The following is a 15,609-nucleotide window of genomic DNA, read 5'->3' as shown; positions in this document are numbered from 1 at the left end:
TTTTTGTTCTTCTTTGTTTTTCACGAAATTTTTCGCTAGATTTTTTTTCATTTTTCCTCATCTTTTGTCAACATTTCGAGAGTTTCAACATTTGCAACTCTTGAGAAAAGAAAACGCTCATTTCCAGCCTTATATATATTTCTTTTCTTTTTTTTGGCTATATGAAATATTCTTCTCCTCCTTTCTCCTCTTCATTCTCTCAAGTTTTTGTTATTTTTGATGTTTCTCATCTCCTAACATTTCTCCTCGAGAACTATTTTTTTATACCTTTGTTGCTTTTTTATTTTAAATAAAATTGAAGTGTTCACTGTTTTTTATAAATACCCTTTTTTTTGTTCTTCTTTGTTTTTCACAAAATTTTTCGCTAGATTTTTTTCATTTTCCCTCATCTTTTGTCAACATTTCGAGAGTTTCAACATTTGCAACTCTTGAGAAAAGAAAACGCTCATTTCCAGCTTTATATATATTTCTTTTCTTTTTTTTTTTGCTATATGAAATATTCTTCTCCTCCTTTCTCCTCTTCATTCTCTCAAGTTTTTGTTATTTTTGATGTTTCTCATCTCCTAACATTTCTCCTCGAGAACAATTTTTTTGTACCTTTGTTGCTTTTTTATTTTAAATAAAATTGAAGTGTTCCTGAAATACACCATTAAAAGGTGGCTAATTTTTTATGTACTTTCTGTCCCTATTTTTCTAGTTTTATGATTTTCATTCACTTTTTTGTTCTTCTTTGTGTTAAATGAATTTTTCGATTGATTTTTCTATTTTCTTTCGTCTTTTTCCTCTTCTCTAGTTAACAGCTTGAGAGGTTAAAGATTTGCATATCTTGAGAAAAGGTCTCAGAGCACTTGATTAAAACGCTCATTTTCAGTTTTATATTTTCGTCGCTCATTTTTTTTTATGAAATATTCGTTTAGTAGATACCCAAGTTTGAAAGATTTTGTTCGTTTTTTTCTTTATTTATTGTCTGTACTTTTTATGTACTTATATTTTTTTTCAATTATATGGTCATTAGGAATTGGTTTAGTAATCAGTCACGTTTCTAGATTAAAATCTGTTTATTCAAAACTCTTTTTTACACAAAATCATCTTCTTGATTTGTATAACAATAGATTTTAATAGATTTCGGGGATTTTTCCATCATGATTCATGTTTTTCTTTGTTTTCCACTGGTTTTTGTTCTACCTTTGTGTTAGTTATAATAAAATTGATTAAAGGTTTTTTTCTAAAGCACTTTTAACACCACAATTATGAATTTGCGTACCAATTTTTCATGTTCTGTTCATTTTCTTCTTTTTGTTTTCCTTTATTTCTTTTCTTCTCTTCCTTCTCTCACGTTTTTGTTGTTATATATTTTATGTTCCTCACTCTCTACATTTCTCTCTGATAAAATAAAAATCTTTGACGAAAATTCAGGCCAAGTTCTATTTAAATACAAGAATGAAAGAAATTAGTTCGAACTTTTTTTTTTAAGAAATATTTGTTGGTGTAACTACCATTTTTTTAATACAATTTCTCTTATTTTTTTCTTAGTTTTAAGATTTTTTATCTCTTTTTTATTCTTCTTTATATTACACTGAATTTTTTTTTCTACTTTTTCTCTTCTTCTGTCAAAATTTCGTCGACTTTTTTTTTGCTTTATAAAATATTCTTTTAGTTAACAAGTTTGAAGAGTTTCATCCACTTCATTTCATTATTTATTGTCTGTATTTTTTATGTTAGTTCTTGTCTTTTCTGTAGTTCTTTTTTGTATTCTTTTGCATCATCATTTTGTAAAAGGTTTAAAAGGAACTTAAAAATTTAAACACATTTCTTTGTCGAAACCTTTATTAACATCTCAGTAGTTCAGAAAACAACTAACAATGTCCCAACTGATTCACCTATTTCCATTATATTCAAATGCAATAACAAGTATACATCAAGATCACTAATTTTTTATAAACTTTCTCTAAATTTTTAACTTTGAAGAGTTTTACAATTTCTGATTTACTTTATTGTTCTTTATGTTATAATGAATTTTTTGCTAGTTTTTTTTTTCATTTTCCATTTATTTTTAAATGTTATGAAGACACTAAAAGGAATATAAAAATATCAACACGACATGTTCCCTGTCTGTTCTTTTATTAACATCTCAATAGTGCACAAAAGATTCTAACAATGTCTCAATTGTTTCACCATTTAATTTATTTCCATTACATTCAAAAGCCATAACAAGCACAGATCGTGCAATTAATTTTTCTGAAACTCACGAGTATGAAAATTGAATTACCTGGATTCAGGCCATACGAATTTGGAGAAAGAAGGCCGGAAGTAACTGTAGCCATTGTAGCCAACATCCAGACATCCCTGTAACGAAAGAAAAGCACTATGAAATTAATTTCAGCGAACGAACAGTCGTAAACATAAAATTTCGCGAAAAACAATTAACCGATCCGTTTCGAATCGAACTAGAAATTGCGATAAATCATCAAAAACGCGGCCTGACCTGAATTTGTGTTTTTGCTCATTGTTACGCAAATCGTCGATTTTTTCCACGGAGGTGACAAATGATGAGACGTGAAGGCATCGTCACACTTTATGAATATGTTTCGTTGATTCGTTAAAGCAGGTCAAACGTAGAAATCCCGTGTATAGGATGTAATAAACGTTAGTAATGAAACATTTGAAACTTATGGACACGCCCTAATATGAACAGAACAATAACTTAAACAATGCCATAAATATTTATTAGAGACTCGCGGTGTGACTCTAAAAATGTTTAATTGCCCGGACTCGCGCTCTCTCTCTCATCCAGGCACTCTACTCTCTTTTTTCTCCAACGAACTCCAAACGCATCACGAGTTTTTCCCCAATTCGTGATAGCCTACAAAGTCTTGTTTTTTCATTAAATCGATTAAAAGTTTTACTCCAAATCGTATAATTAGCCGAAACAAGTCCGAATATGGAAAAGTAAAATCGGGTTTAAGACGCTTGACCCACAAAACGTCCAAATATAATAATGGGAAAATAAAGTGAAATTAGATAATATCTATCAAGTGTTCCAAATTTGAATGTTTAAATGTTGACGCGAAAACGGATCTTGTTTTTTGATTTATGAATTTGTTGAGCCAAGTTATAACTTCGCGTGACTAATTCCCGCAACTAATTTTAAACAAAATTAAATGTATTCAGTGATTTATCTCCGCAATTATACAAAAAATTGATTAGAATAACATCATTTGCACAAAACGACCAGTGGCGTGCCAAATTTGCTGGGATACGTAACAGCAGGACAAATAGAACGTGGTTGAAGAATTGTTTTAAAAACACGTCTAAAAATAGTAAACATTTTTTTGTGTACAAGGTGGTTCAAGTAAGATGACGATTATGTGATTGTATTCATGTGTTATTTCTAAACAAACTGTCTAAAAACATCACAAAAACTCCAATAGAATCATTTTCACTATGTATATGTTTTTTAAAGTTTTATTTTATTTCATTTATTTATTTTGAATAATCTTATTTGTGTTAAGCTCGTCATCTCAGGTGAATCACCAAGTTTGTATGAAGAAATTATTGCCAAAAAAAATGGTAAACATTTTCCTAAATACGCAACAGTTGCGTGTTTGGAACGAAAAAATAAAAAAGTTCTGTTTTAGGTTTAAATCTTTTATTTTTTCAGATAATACGCAACGGTTAAACGTTCAGAACGAACGCATTACGCAACCATTAACTTCATAATTCAGTTTTGTATAAAAATAAACTTCTACTTCATTATTTTTTTTTGTATAATAAGTGGTTCAAGTAAGATGACGATTAGGTATATAATAGCATTTTAGGTGTGTCAGGGCGTCATCTTAGGTGAATCAAGTGGTATTTCTGAACAAACTGTTCATAGAATCATGAAAAAATAAAACAGTAAAAAAACACATTTCAGTAAAAATTTTACAAAAATTAAAATAAAAATTCACAAAACTTAGTATTAAAAAATTCTAAAAAAATCACTACGCTACAATAATATTCACTGTCGTAGTTCATCTGTGTTAAGCTCGTCATCTCACGTGAATCACTAAGTTTGTATGCAGAAATTTGTTGAGACAATGCCAAAATATGTAAACAACTTCCTAATACGCTACAGTTGCATATTTGGAACGAAAAAAATAAAAAAAATCTGTTTTAGGTTCCGATCTTTTATTTTTTCAATGAATACGCAACGGTTAAACGTTCAGAACGAACGCATTACGCAACCAATAACTTCATAATTTAGTTTTGTATAAAAACAAACTTTTACTTCAATATTTTTTTGTATAAAAGGTGGTTCAAGTAAGATGACGATTAGGTATATAACAGTATTTTAGGTGTGTCAGGGCGTCATCTTAGGTGAATCAAGTGGTATTTCTGAGCAAACTGTTTAAAAACATAGAATCATGAAAAAATAAAACAGTAAAAAAACACTTTTCAGTAAAAATTTTACAAAAATTAAAATAAAAATTCACAAAACTTAGTATTAAAAAATTCTAAAAAAAATCACTACGCTACAATAATATTCACTGTCGTAGTTCATCTGTGTTAAGCTCGTCATCTCACGTGAATCACTAACTTTGTATGCAGAAATTTGTTGAGACAATGCCAAAATATGTAAACAACTTCCTAATACGCAACAGTTGCATGTTTGGAACGAAAAAAATAAAAAAAATCTGTTTTAGGTTCCGATCTTTTATTTTTTCAATGAATACGCAACGGTTAAACGTTCAGAACGAGCGCGTTAGTTAACTTTACAATTCACTTTTATATAAAAATAAATTTTTGCGTTACAAACTTTTCGTATACAAGGTGATTTAAGTAAGAAGACGACTAGGTATGTGCTACCATTTTAGGTGTGTCAGGCCGTCATCTTACGTGAATTTTGTGGTATTTCTGAACAAATTGTCCAAAAATTTCATAGAACACTCCAGTAGAGTCATTGTCACTGGGTATATATTTTTTTGAGTTTTGAATACGTCAAAAAATAGAACAGTAAAAAAACACTTCAGTGAAAATTTTACTAAAAAAAAGTAAAATAACAACGGTATGTCGTGTATTTACGCAGCATTTTTGATTAAAAAAATCTAAAAAAAACTCATTACGTAACAATAAACTTCACTGTGGTAGGTCAAATCATCACATGTGAATCACTAAGTTTGTTTGAAGAAACTTCTTGAGGCAATGCCAAAAAATAGCGTGTTTAGAACGAAAAAAGTAATATTTTTTCAGGTAGTACGCAACGGTTGAACGTTCAGAACGAGAAGCTCAAATATTCCTTGAATTGTGTACCACATGAGTCATTTCTTTTGACTAGAGCACACTGAGAAATTATTTAATAGAAAAAAAAAATGTAACGCTGGACCCATCGCCGCCTACTCGACTTGTAATCGGCTTTCAGCCCCGAAAAAATTTTTAATATCTCGTTGAAAAAAGTTGATTTATCGAGCAACTGTTCGTTGTTGGCGCCCTTCTAACTCGTCGTTATTCTCTCCATCGTAGCACGCTCAATTCTTGTTCTGATCGAGCGAATTATTTAAATTCGGTGTGTATAGACACAGTGCAAGGGTTCCGAATTTGCATACGACCATCTGTGTTCGTATTACAACCCCCGAAAAAATAAAAATTATCCCTTTCAATGTTTCCTTTATGAAGACTATGAAATATTGGCGCTTTTTGGTCCGCGGCCCCCTCTTTACGACGTTAATGGATTTATCACCCTCATTGTTTCGTTGTTCCTTCGAGCCGGATCGATCGTTTTGCATACAGACATGTTGTACGCAACGGTGGCACTTGTGGAACGATTTTGATTGAAAGAATGGAATCTAAATCGGTTCAAGGTTGGCGTTACAATGTTTATTGGTCTATCTGTTGGTTTAGTGTGAAATGAAAAAGTTGGCTCGGTCGTATTTCACGTACGGAATTAAAACATATATGGTATAAAGTCCGGTATAAAATAACTCGCTATAATAAAAGTAAACTAGTAACATTAAATCATATTTTCAATAAAACTAATTTTTCTTTGCAATGGAGAATTTATTACACAAAACCCATAAAATTTTATATCCCAGAAGACTGTAAATTTTAACTACAATAAAATATAATTTTAATTCTAAGTAGGCTGCGTTTTATTCTTGTCCGTGAGGCGTTTAGGTGTCTTTAATAAACACACACCAATTAAAATGGTGTTGTAGTTAGAAGTGACACAAAAATTATCAACTTATTTCCATAATTTTAACGCTCGTTTTGCGCTTGCTCATTGTATTAGCCACGTTGATAAATGATCCATACAATTCTTTTATTTAAATGTAAAACCCTTGAATGATTAATGATACACCAGATAGTTCACAATACGACTTCGTTTTTTATCATTATTATTATTTTTCCACGTCACGGAATTAACATCCAGCATTCTTAATGATTTTTCTATAAATCAAACAGGCCGTGAGACAGATGAACATCGATGAGCCCTCTCGATTCACCGAACCCTCCGCTGAATAACAAGTTTTGAGCCGACGACTCGATAAAAAAACTAATTATAACACTAAAACAATAAAAAATTTGTTAAATTTCACGAATTTGCATTTATTTACATTTTGTACGTCAGAGCGTCGAGAACGCGATTAATTGTGCTAGTTTTTGCACAATTCTCACGTTTCTGACCCAAATTTTTGCACAAAAGTCGAAATTATTCCAAAAATCTATGTTACGCAACGGCAAACCCGAACGAATTCTAACCCTGGATTTTAAATCAATTTCATGCAAATGAAAAAACAAAGACACAAATTTAGTTTACGCAACTGTAAACTTTTCTGGCATTTAAAAAATTTGTTAGTTTTCCCAAAAATCTAAAAAATTAAAAAGAAATTTATAAGTCAATAAGTACAATTAAGTGTTTATACTTAGTATTAGTATCAGTTGCCTTTGTTGGTTGATATTACGCAAAAATACGCAATGTTTAGAACACACCTGGTTCTATAAATTCAGTGGTATGTACCTATTAAGGTTGAAAAATTAATTAGTCACTTTGGAGATACGTAAAGGTTGAACATTTAGAACAAAATTGGATGACTTTTCTTTATATCTGTAATTTTTTTCAGAATTAATTAATATTTTAACAAAAAAAAATCTTTACGCAACGGTGGAACGTTTAGAACCACAAAACATTCAACTCTCGTTCTATAAGTGTGACCGTTACGTGTCACTGGTTTATTTGTGTTTTAATTCTCTTTCGTCCTTTAGAAATGCGTAAGGGTTGAACATTTAGAACTAAACAAAATTTATAAATTGTGTTCTACAAAAAAACTGTAGTTTTTGAACTTAAATGCTGAAATACGCAACGGTGGTATGTCCAGAACTAAAAAACTTTCCGAATCTCGTTCTATAAGTGTCACCGTTACGTGTCAGAGTAATCTATTTGTGGGTTAATTAATTTAATTAGCTTCATTTTATAATTTTTCAACTTAAAAATGCAAATTTTACAAAAAATTTCAACTGCAGAACGACAACAAATCTCGTTCTGTAAGTGTAACCGTTACGTGTCCGTCCTTCAGAAATGTGTAAAGATTGAATAATTTGATCAAAATTAAAAAAATTTAAATCCTGTTCTATATACAAGTTTATTTTATTTTTTGTGCTTAAATGCGCAACGGTGGAACCGTCCAGTACAAAATCTTCCAAACCTCGTTCTATAAGTGTGACTGTTACGAGTCAAAGTGGTTTAGTTTTATTTTAATTATTTAATTAAATTCGCTTAATTTTGTAATTCTTGAACTTAAAAATGCAAATTTTACAATAAATTCCTATGTAACGCTGATACGCAACAGTGGAACGTTCAGAACGATAAACCTTCAAAATCTCGTTCTATGAGTGTGACTGTTGCGTGTCTGTTCTTTGTAATTATAAATACGTAAGGGTTAAACATTTCGAACTAAACAAAATTTTGTTCTACATAAAGAGTGTAGCAATTTCTGAGCTTAAATGCTTAAATACGCAACTGTGGAACGTCTAGAACACAACCTTCAAAAACTCGTTCTATAAGTGTGACCGTTACGTGTCCGTCCTTTGGAAATATGTAAGGATTGAATAATAATTAGAAAAAATAGATAAATCATGTCTAAATTATGAACTTAAAAATACAAACTTTACAAAAAAACATACACAACGCTGGGTTCTGTAAGTGTAACCGTTACGTGTCCGTCCTTTAGAAATACGTAATGATTGAACATTTAGAACTAAACAAAATTTCTTAGCTTAAAATAAGTGCACAAAGAACAGAATCTTCCGAATTTCGTTCTATAAGTGTGACCGTTACGTGTCAGAGTGTTCTATTTGTGGTGTAATTAGTTGTTAATTATTCAAAATCAGTTGTTCTTTCACGCTCGCCGAGATTACAACAATTTGTTCGCTATCTCCCGTAATATTAAATTTCCGCAACAATACAGTGGAATTTAAAAATTAACATTTCCGAGCTCTCGTACACGCATTTACACCATGACGCACACAAAAACTTATTAAAATTTCTCGCATTTCGGACAAAAACAAAACGCCAGAAATATCTCGCGACACGATAATACATCATTCGGGAAAAATGCTCGCGACACAAAAAATTCAAAGTTGAATACAGTTTTTTAAAGAAATGACTTTATATGAATTTTTCTCTTCGCCTTCGCGTCCCATTGGCAAACATCAATGGATTCAGTGTGGCGAAATGGGTCACGTGACGGGTCGCTCATTGAAAATGAAGCCGTCTGAAGTTTAATTAAGCGTAACGCAGCATTACACGACATTCCTTCGGATACTTTGCTATATGGAATTATGTTAACTAAAGTGATAATGGTATTGTTGTTAAACCCACATCACACAATTTGAATAAAATGAAAATTTATAACGAGAAAATGGGTTCGGCGCCTTACAAAATTTATTTTAATTGTTTACGAGGCGATGGCGATTTTTACGAATAAATAGGGACACCCGGTATACACAACACAACACGCCTACTGGACGCATGATCCGGGTGAGCATTCAAATTTTATGTCAAAACAATTAATTCAGCCCAATAATTTAGCAAGTCTAGATTTATTTTATGCATAAGTTTGCATATAAATCAAGCAGTCTTTGATACAAATACGGGAACAATTGAAAGCTTTACATCGATTCTAATGTGAAATCTAGTCGACCTAGAATTTTTTATCCAATTAATTTCGCAGAAACGTGCAGGCCTACTAAATTATCATTGAAATACGTAAGCACAACTGGCATAAACAATTGACAATTTGTACACACCTGATTAACTTCAAAATTAATTGGCTAGCTAATTAACTAATTTCAAATGGTTTGAGCACGAAAATTCAAATGTTCTACGTCCAGTTTTATTAATTTTTTCGATATCTTTTTTTATAAAAATAATACACCAAGTACAAAGTGTGTTAAAATGATTTTCATCAAGTCACCTGTGAATAAAAATGTCGCTGCAAATAACTAATTCTCCATTTATTATTAACTCTTCACTTCGGAAATAAGTTTTAGTTGCTTTTTACCAAAACTTTTGAATGTAATTAATTGAAATTTGTCAGTTTGACTGTCAAATATTGACATATATTAACAGAGGCTTCAATTGAGCCAAGCGGTCGATTTTTTTACATGTAAATCATTTTCAAAGTTGACTAGATGAGAATCATTTTAACACAACTTGTATAATAAAACGTAGTAGTTCGCACAAAACGTGAGTAATTTTTTCCTTGCCACTAAAATAAATCAGTTATTCAATTTTATTATAAAAAATAATGCTATAATGATTAAAAATCAAGTGACTTTCTACATGTCATGTATTTCCCAGCCCACTGGATGTTTGAATTCGTGGATTTTTCGACCTAACTCCTTAAAAAGTTTACTTATTTGATAAAAAATCCAAAACAATTAATACAAAGTGCCTACTTGATGTTTATGTATGCTTGATAACAATGACAAACAAATTAGTTGTTTATAAGCAGTCTTAAAAAAAACAATTTTTTATTGTATGTCAAGGAGAAAACTATGATCCTTTTTCCAGAATAAATCAGAAATTGAAGAAAAAATACAGATTTCACTCTAAATATCGGCGACATCTTTTAGGCAAGAATCGTAACTCTATTGTTATTAAAATCAAGTAGGCAAAATTTGACTTTCTAAACGTAATGTATGTCTCAGCCCACTTTCTTAAAAAAACCGAAAGCAATTAGAAAAAGTGACAATATGATGTTCATGAGCACAAAAAATAAGATACAGGGTGGCCCTATTAAAAGTACATTTTATAATATCTCGAAAACTAATAATCGTACAGAATTCAGCGTTGGCAGTTAAGTACTTTGTATTCTTCTCTATATCTGAGAATTTTTTCAGAAGTTTTCTATAATTACTTTTAATTAAAATTAATTAATTACTAATTAAGTAATGAATTAATTAGTCACTATTAACTTGCTGCAAAAATTGAGAACAAACGATGCCTTTTTATGCAAATCCTTTTATGCTAGCTCCAAAAAATAATTATATAAGTGCTAGCAACAAATTTTATACGAATTTTTGCTCAAAAATTTCATCATTGTTGTTTTAGAATAACGGGCCAATTTCAAGTTGTGAGATACGACCGGTGCAAATCATGGTCGCAGTGCAACTTTGCGCGGGTGATTTGCGCGCTCTCTGCGACCACGAGATGCGTCCGATCTCAAGTCGATAAAGTGCAATGTCGCAGCGTAGCAGCAACTTTTGTCCGTGATGCAAAATTTTGCGCCGGTCACGTGACTTTCGAAATGTCAAATTTTAATTTTGAGTTTGGCTTTTGTGTTCAAAGTGAAAAGAAAAATCAAGGGTAAGTATTATTATGATAAAAATGTAATAAAAAATATTAGTGAGCAGTCATTTATGGTCAATACTAAGTCAAAGCAATTTTAATTTTGTGTTGTTTCTTTCAGAACGATTAAAAATGCCGGCGGTCGAAAAACTGGATGAAATACAAGTGCTGATGAGATTTAAAAGCGTTGAGACAATTTGTTTGACTCATCTTTGGGGTTTGAAAAAGACTTTCACTGATTCAATTTCTCCGAGAAAGGACCTAGAACCAGGTCATAAATTTTGTTCAAGAACAGGGACAGTGGATGATTTGAAAAAGAAATTTGAAGTCAGTGAACAAGTGCAAAGCTTTTGTTAATAATGCTGTTAAACTGGAATTGTCGAAAAGCCCTCCAACATTTTACGAGAAGAAAGTGCTTTCTTTTATAGAAACTTGATCAAAACCGATTTAAGAAGTTTCAAAAACTAAAATTAGTAACAGGCAGTTACTTTAAACTTACCTCTTCAAATTTTATAGTTAAAACGGTGACTTTAATACTTACATTTGTGTAAATTTTCAGTGTGGATATACATAACCCTACCATACTAAAAAAAGCTGTAGTTCATGAATTTTGTATTATTTATTTCAGTACAAATAATGTATTTTGGTACATTTTCAGACAAATATATTCTTTTACAGTTTTCAATTTAGTTTATTTATCAATATACAACAAATTCCGATTTCCATGATCCAATTCCTGGGTAATAGGTATTTACGGCCAAAATTGCTGCATCTCCTCTTCCATCCAGTAATTCCTTATTTTCTTCGCGATCATCAACAAACATCGGCACTGGGATTTCCTGCTGCTATTGGAAAATGAATAAATTGTGGGGGCTTTCTTGTCCAAACCTGCAGTCACTTCCTGGATGGTTTTCAAAATTGTGTTTTTGAAAATGTGACCTCTGCTGCCTACCATCTATTGTTTGTTCCAGTGTCGAGCCATATATAGCTTATACATAGGAGTTCAAGGCAGAATAACGCCCCTTTTTGGTGCTTTTCGTCAAAGCCCGCGAAATGAACTGCAAACGGTTCCATCAAGCCGGGGTTTGTTGAAAAAGTAGGGTTTCCGAAGAGCCGTTGATAAAAAATAGTCTCAAAAGTCGTTCGTCATTATCACTGTTTTCACTTTCACTTGAATTTATCAAGCAATTTCAAGTAAATCGTTCACCAAAGGGGCCAGTATTTGGTCCCGACCGCCATTTTCACATGAAATTGCAAATTTGACAGGTCGCAAATCCACTTACGACTGCTCGAGAGGTGTCGCAGCGAACGGTAGCAAAATTGCGCGCAAAATTTGACTTGAAATTAGGAAGCGACGGTCGCATCTTGACACTGCGCCGTTGCTATGTCAATCATGATTTGCGCGGGTCGTAACTCAACTTGAAATCAGCCCGTAAGACTATAAATAAAAAAATGCTATTAATTATTAATTATTTTTATGTTTTTAATTTTACGGATAGGCATTAAAATTTTTAATCAATTTTAGTTGCAACGAAAGGTAGAAAAATTCGGGAAAAATTGACTTAGGATAAAGGAATACATTAAGTATTTAATAGCAAACTCTGAATTTGGTGCGGCTATTACTTTTAAATATTCATGGTAAAAAATACTTTTTGCAGACTAACCCTGTATAATATAATAATAAAAGAAAATGAGATATAATGTATACAATAATTAAAAAAAATAAAATCATTTTGTGCAAAATTATTGTTAAAAATATTAGGTTATTTTTTAAGTAAATGAAAGTACGAGAATTTTTGATTTACATATTTATTTTTAAACAAGTTTGTTTATTTGACAAAAAAATGCTTCGCAATGAATGCAGCGTGCCAATTTCATCACTTTATCATGAGTTTAAAAAGACGTCATTGATTCTGAGAGTAATTTATTAAAAGCCATTAAAACTAAATAGTAAATAAATAAATCAAAAATATTAACTCAACACATGTGCGAAATACAGGAAGAAACAGTTTTATTATTAGGAGTATTTTTTATGCAATCGGGTCCAAAAATTATTAATTAACGTATTGAAATGACGCTGACCTTCACCTTTCTTTTGGCCAGATGGCGATCAAAACTGCGCCGTGTTGACAAATTACAACACGATCGTTTAACATTTTCGTAAATAAATCAAATGGGAGCGCGGCTTGAAACGCCGGCGCGTCTAATTGAGGGTGAAAAAAAAAATCCTCTATAATCCTCAAATAATTTATGAAATTTTTACGAAATTCAGTCCAAATATTTGCCGGCTGAAAGCAGGAGCGCCGCTAGAAAAACATTGTCGCAATCATAAATTCGTTTTAATCTCTTACGGCAGCTAACTTATTTAAACAATTTTATGGGCCCTCTGATCATCCAGTAAATATAGCAATAAAACGGAAAAATTTAATGCGTCTAAGAGATATAAAAACGGCGTTATCGGTGTCGTTGGTGATGTCTTTTAAAGAGCATTCCCCGAAAATTCCTTCGGTTCGTTTTAAAACGTGTCCGACAAGTCTGGCCACTGACTAAAAAAACACCAGACCGTAGGAGTGTCTCTCTGGATTTTTGTGGCTTAATTCACGACTGAAAAACGAAAAATCCGAGGGAAAATCGGACGCTGAACCGCGGACGAATTTAATTAATTCGTTTACAAGAATTTCCGATTTTATTCGATTTTAAAGAACTGGTTTCGCCTCCAACTTGCATCTACCTGGACAATAAATTGGCTTTGTTTAAATTGGATTAGTGGGAGGAGGCACTAAACGGCTTAGATGTTCCAATAGAATAAAAAATACAGCACGGGTTTAATTTTTACGAGTTGTAATAAAAGTCAAATAAACGAAATTGGTGCAATATCGGGCCGAGATTGGGGACATCCGTATTACGTGGGAGAAAGATAAAAAAATATCAGTTTCCTAGTTTTGAAGAAAGAAGGCGAAAAACTGGCCTGTTATTATATTATCGCAGCTATTTTAATTTGTCCATATAAATGTTAATTTAAAACGATAAAAATCGCTACTTGAAAACTAATTTGTGGCCATCACGACTAATTAAAATTTATGAAATATTATTTTCCGGAAGCCGTACGATTTTCAACGAAATTCCAGCGCGATTTAAGTGCGAATTTTTATTTTTTTTCAAGCGAATTAATTAGGTAAAAAATGGACGGCTTTATGACTGAAAATGAACAAATTTTAATAAAAGAGGAGACGCGAAAGAATGCCAATAATGCCAAGCGAGAAATGCGATAAAAATTAAAAAATATGACAAAGGCCTGAGAAAATCCCGAATTTAATCAAAAATTTAACACCAGTTGGTCAGGATCATTAATTCACTGTTAAAAGTTGTTAAAAAAGAAGGAGAAACAGGAAAACTAGAAACTCATAAAAAATATGTAACAGTGAGTAATTAACTGAGAATTTGAATGTGAAGAAGTGTATAAACTAAGAATGAAGATAATGAGAGCAGAATCGAAATGAGAAAAAAATAGAAAAGCGAAGAATAAGAAAAATTGATAAAACAATACGTAATTGAGAGCACAATATAGATGATTAAAAAATAGTTAATGTAAAAACAACTAAGAATTTGAATGTGAACAAGTGGAATAAAAAAAGACGTAAACTAATAGTTATTACCGAAAAAAGAAAAAATCAGAGAACAACAAACCGAAAATATTTGTAGATAAAAGCTAAGTTACAACCTTTTCAGAGCAAATCATTGAAACTGAGATAACAAACCGAAAATGAGAGTAAAAAAATGTAAAGAACAAAAAATGTCAAATAAACTGAGAAGACGAGAATCGATAATTATCATCGAAAAGAATAGAAATCGAAGAAGCTAAGAGATTAAATAGTAAGTAGGAGAAAGAAATATGTGAAAAAGAAAAAATGTAGCAGAATGAACAGAAAACAACAAAACTCAAAACCAAGAAAAATAAAAGTGAGAAAAACAAACCGAAAAGAAGAGACGCGAAAGAATGCCAATAATACCGAGAAAAAAATATAACGAAAATTAAAAAATACGACAAAAGCCTGAAAAAAATTATTACCAAATCCCGAATTTAAACAAAAAATTTAAAACACAAAGAAAAATGTGGTCTAAAAGTCTGAAAAAATCTGAGTAAAAAAAGTAATAACTAGAAATTAACTGAGAAGAAATCGGAAAAAAAACGTGATGATATTTAGGTATAAAATTTATACGTGAAGAAGCAGGATAGAAAGCACGTGATGTGAGAACGAAGGTGAAGACAAAAAAAAAAAGAAAACAACAAACCGAAAATGTTTGGAAATAAAAGCTAAGATATTAAATTTGGAGATCACGAAATAATTAGTAATAAAGACACCGAGAAGAAAAATTGAATAAATAAAAAATTGAAGAACAAGAAATGTAACCAAATGAGGTGAGAATATGAGTGTGAAGAAGCAGAATAGAAGAAGACGAATTGAGAGCACAAGTGATGATTATTTAAATGAAAAGTAATCGAAGAATGATGAAGAAGATAACAGAACATTGAGTTAAATACGAAATAAACGAACGGAAAATGTTTGGAAAATCTTATTCAGAACATTAAATGCTAAGTAAGAAAAAAATGTAAAGAAGGGAAATGTAGTCAAATGAACTGAGAATCTGAATGTGGAATAAAAGAAATGAGAAAAAATCGAAGAACATACCAAAAATATTTGAATTTAAGATATTAAATAAAAGTAATGATAACAAAACAAAGGGAAAAAATATGAAAAACAATAATAAAATGAACCGAG

The 15,609-nt window shown here is 31.2% G+C and overlaps 2 protein-coding genes and 2 long non-coding RNA genes across 10 annotated transcripts in view; 2 read left to right on the top strand and 2 right to left on the bottom strand.

Annotated features, from left to right (window-relative positions):
• The window catches only part of LOC103313412 (uncharacterized), a 158,490-nt gene that overhangs the window by 41,323 nt on the left and 101,558 nt on the right, over nt 1–15,609 (top strand). The window lies entirely within an intron of this gene.
• The window catches only part of LOC661767 (zinc finger protein castor homolog 1), a 107,096-nt gene that overhangs the window by 43,015 nt on the left and 48,472 nt on the right, over nt 1–15,609 (bottom strand). For 6 of the 7 annotated variants that reach the window (XM_064358604.1, XM_064358608.1, XM_064358603.1 and 3 more), the window contains exon 2: nt 2,270–2,346. In XM_064358604.1, the coding sequence (XP_064214674.1) occupies nt 2,270–2,336 (67 nt within the window). In that variant the 5' untranslated portion in view covers nt 2,337–2,346. Of the gene's footprint in view, nt 1–2,269; nt 2,347–2,485; nt 2,656–15,609 lie in introns of those variants that run through there. The other variant, XM_064358605.1, reaches the window with a different exon arrangement.
• Nucleotides 10,593–11,508, top strand: LOC135266979 (uncharacterized). The gene is made up of 2 exons (XR_010335201.1): nt 10,593–10,846; nt 10,950–11,508. It is a non-coding gene; the product is annotated as an uncharacterized LOC135266979 (long non-coding RNA).
• LOC135266978 (uncharacterized) lies at nt 11,429–12,267 on the bottom strand. The gene is made up of 2 exons (XR_010335200.1): nt 11,717–12,267; nt 11,429–11,673 (listed from the first exon to the last, which is right to left on the bottom strand). It is a non-coding gene; the product is annotated as an uncharacterized LOC135266978 (long non-coding RNA).

Source organism: Tribolium castaneum, chromosome 8, assembly GCF_031307605.1.
Source record: "Tribolium castaneum strain GA2 chromosome 8, icTriCast1.1, whole genome shotgun sequence".
Taxonomy (NCBI): Eukaryota; Metazoa; Arthropoda; class Insecta; order Coleoptera; family Tenebrionidae; genus Tribolium; species Tribolium castaneum.
The sequence above is the reverse complement of the archived record's forward strand: the minus strand, read 5'-3'. Positions and strand labels throughout refer to the sequence as shown.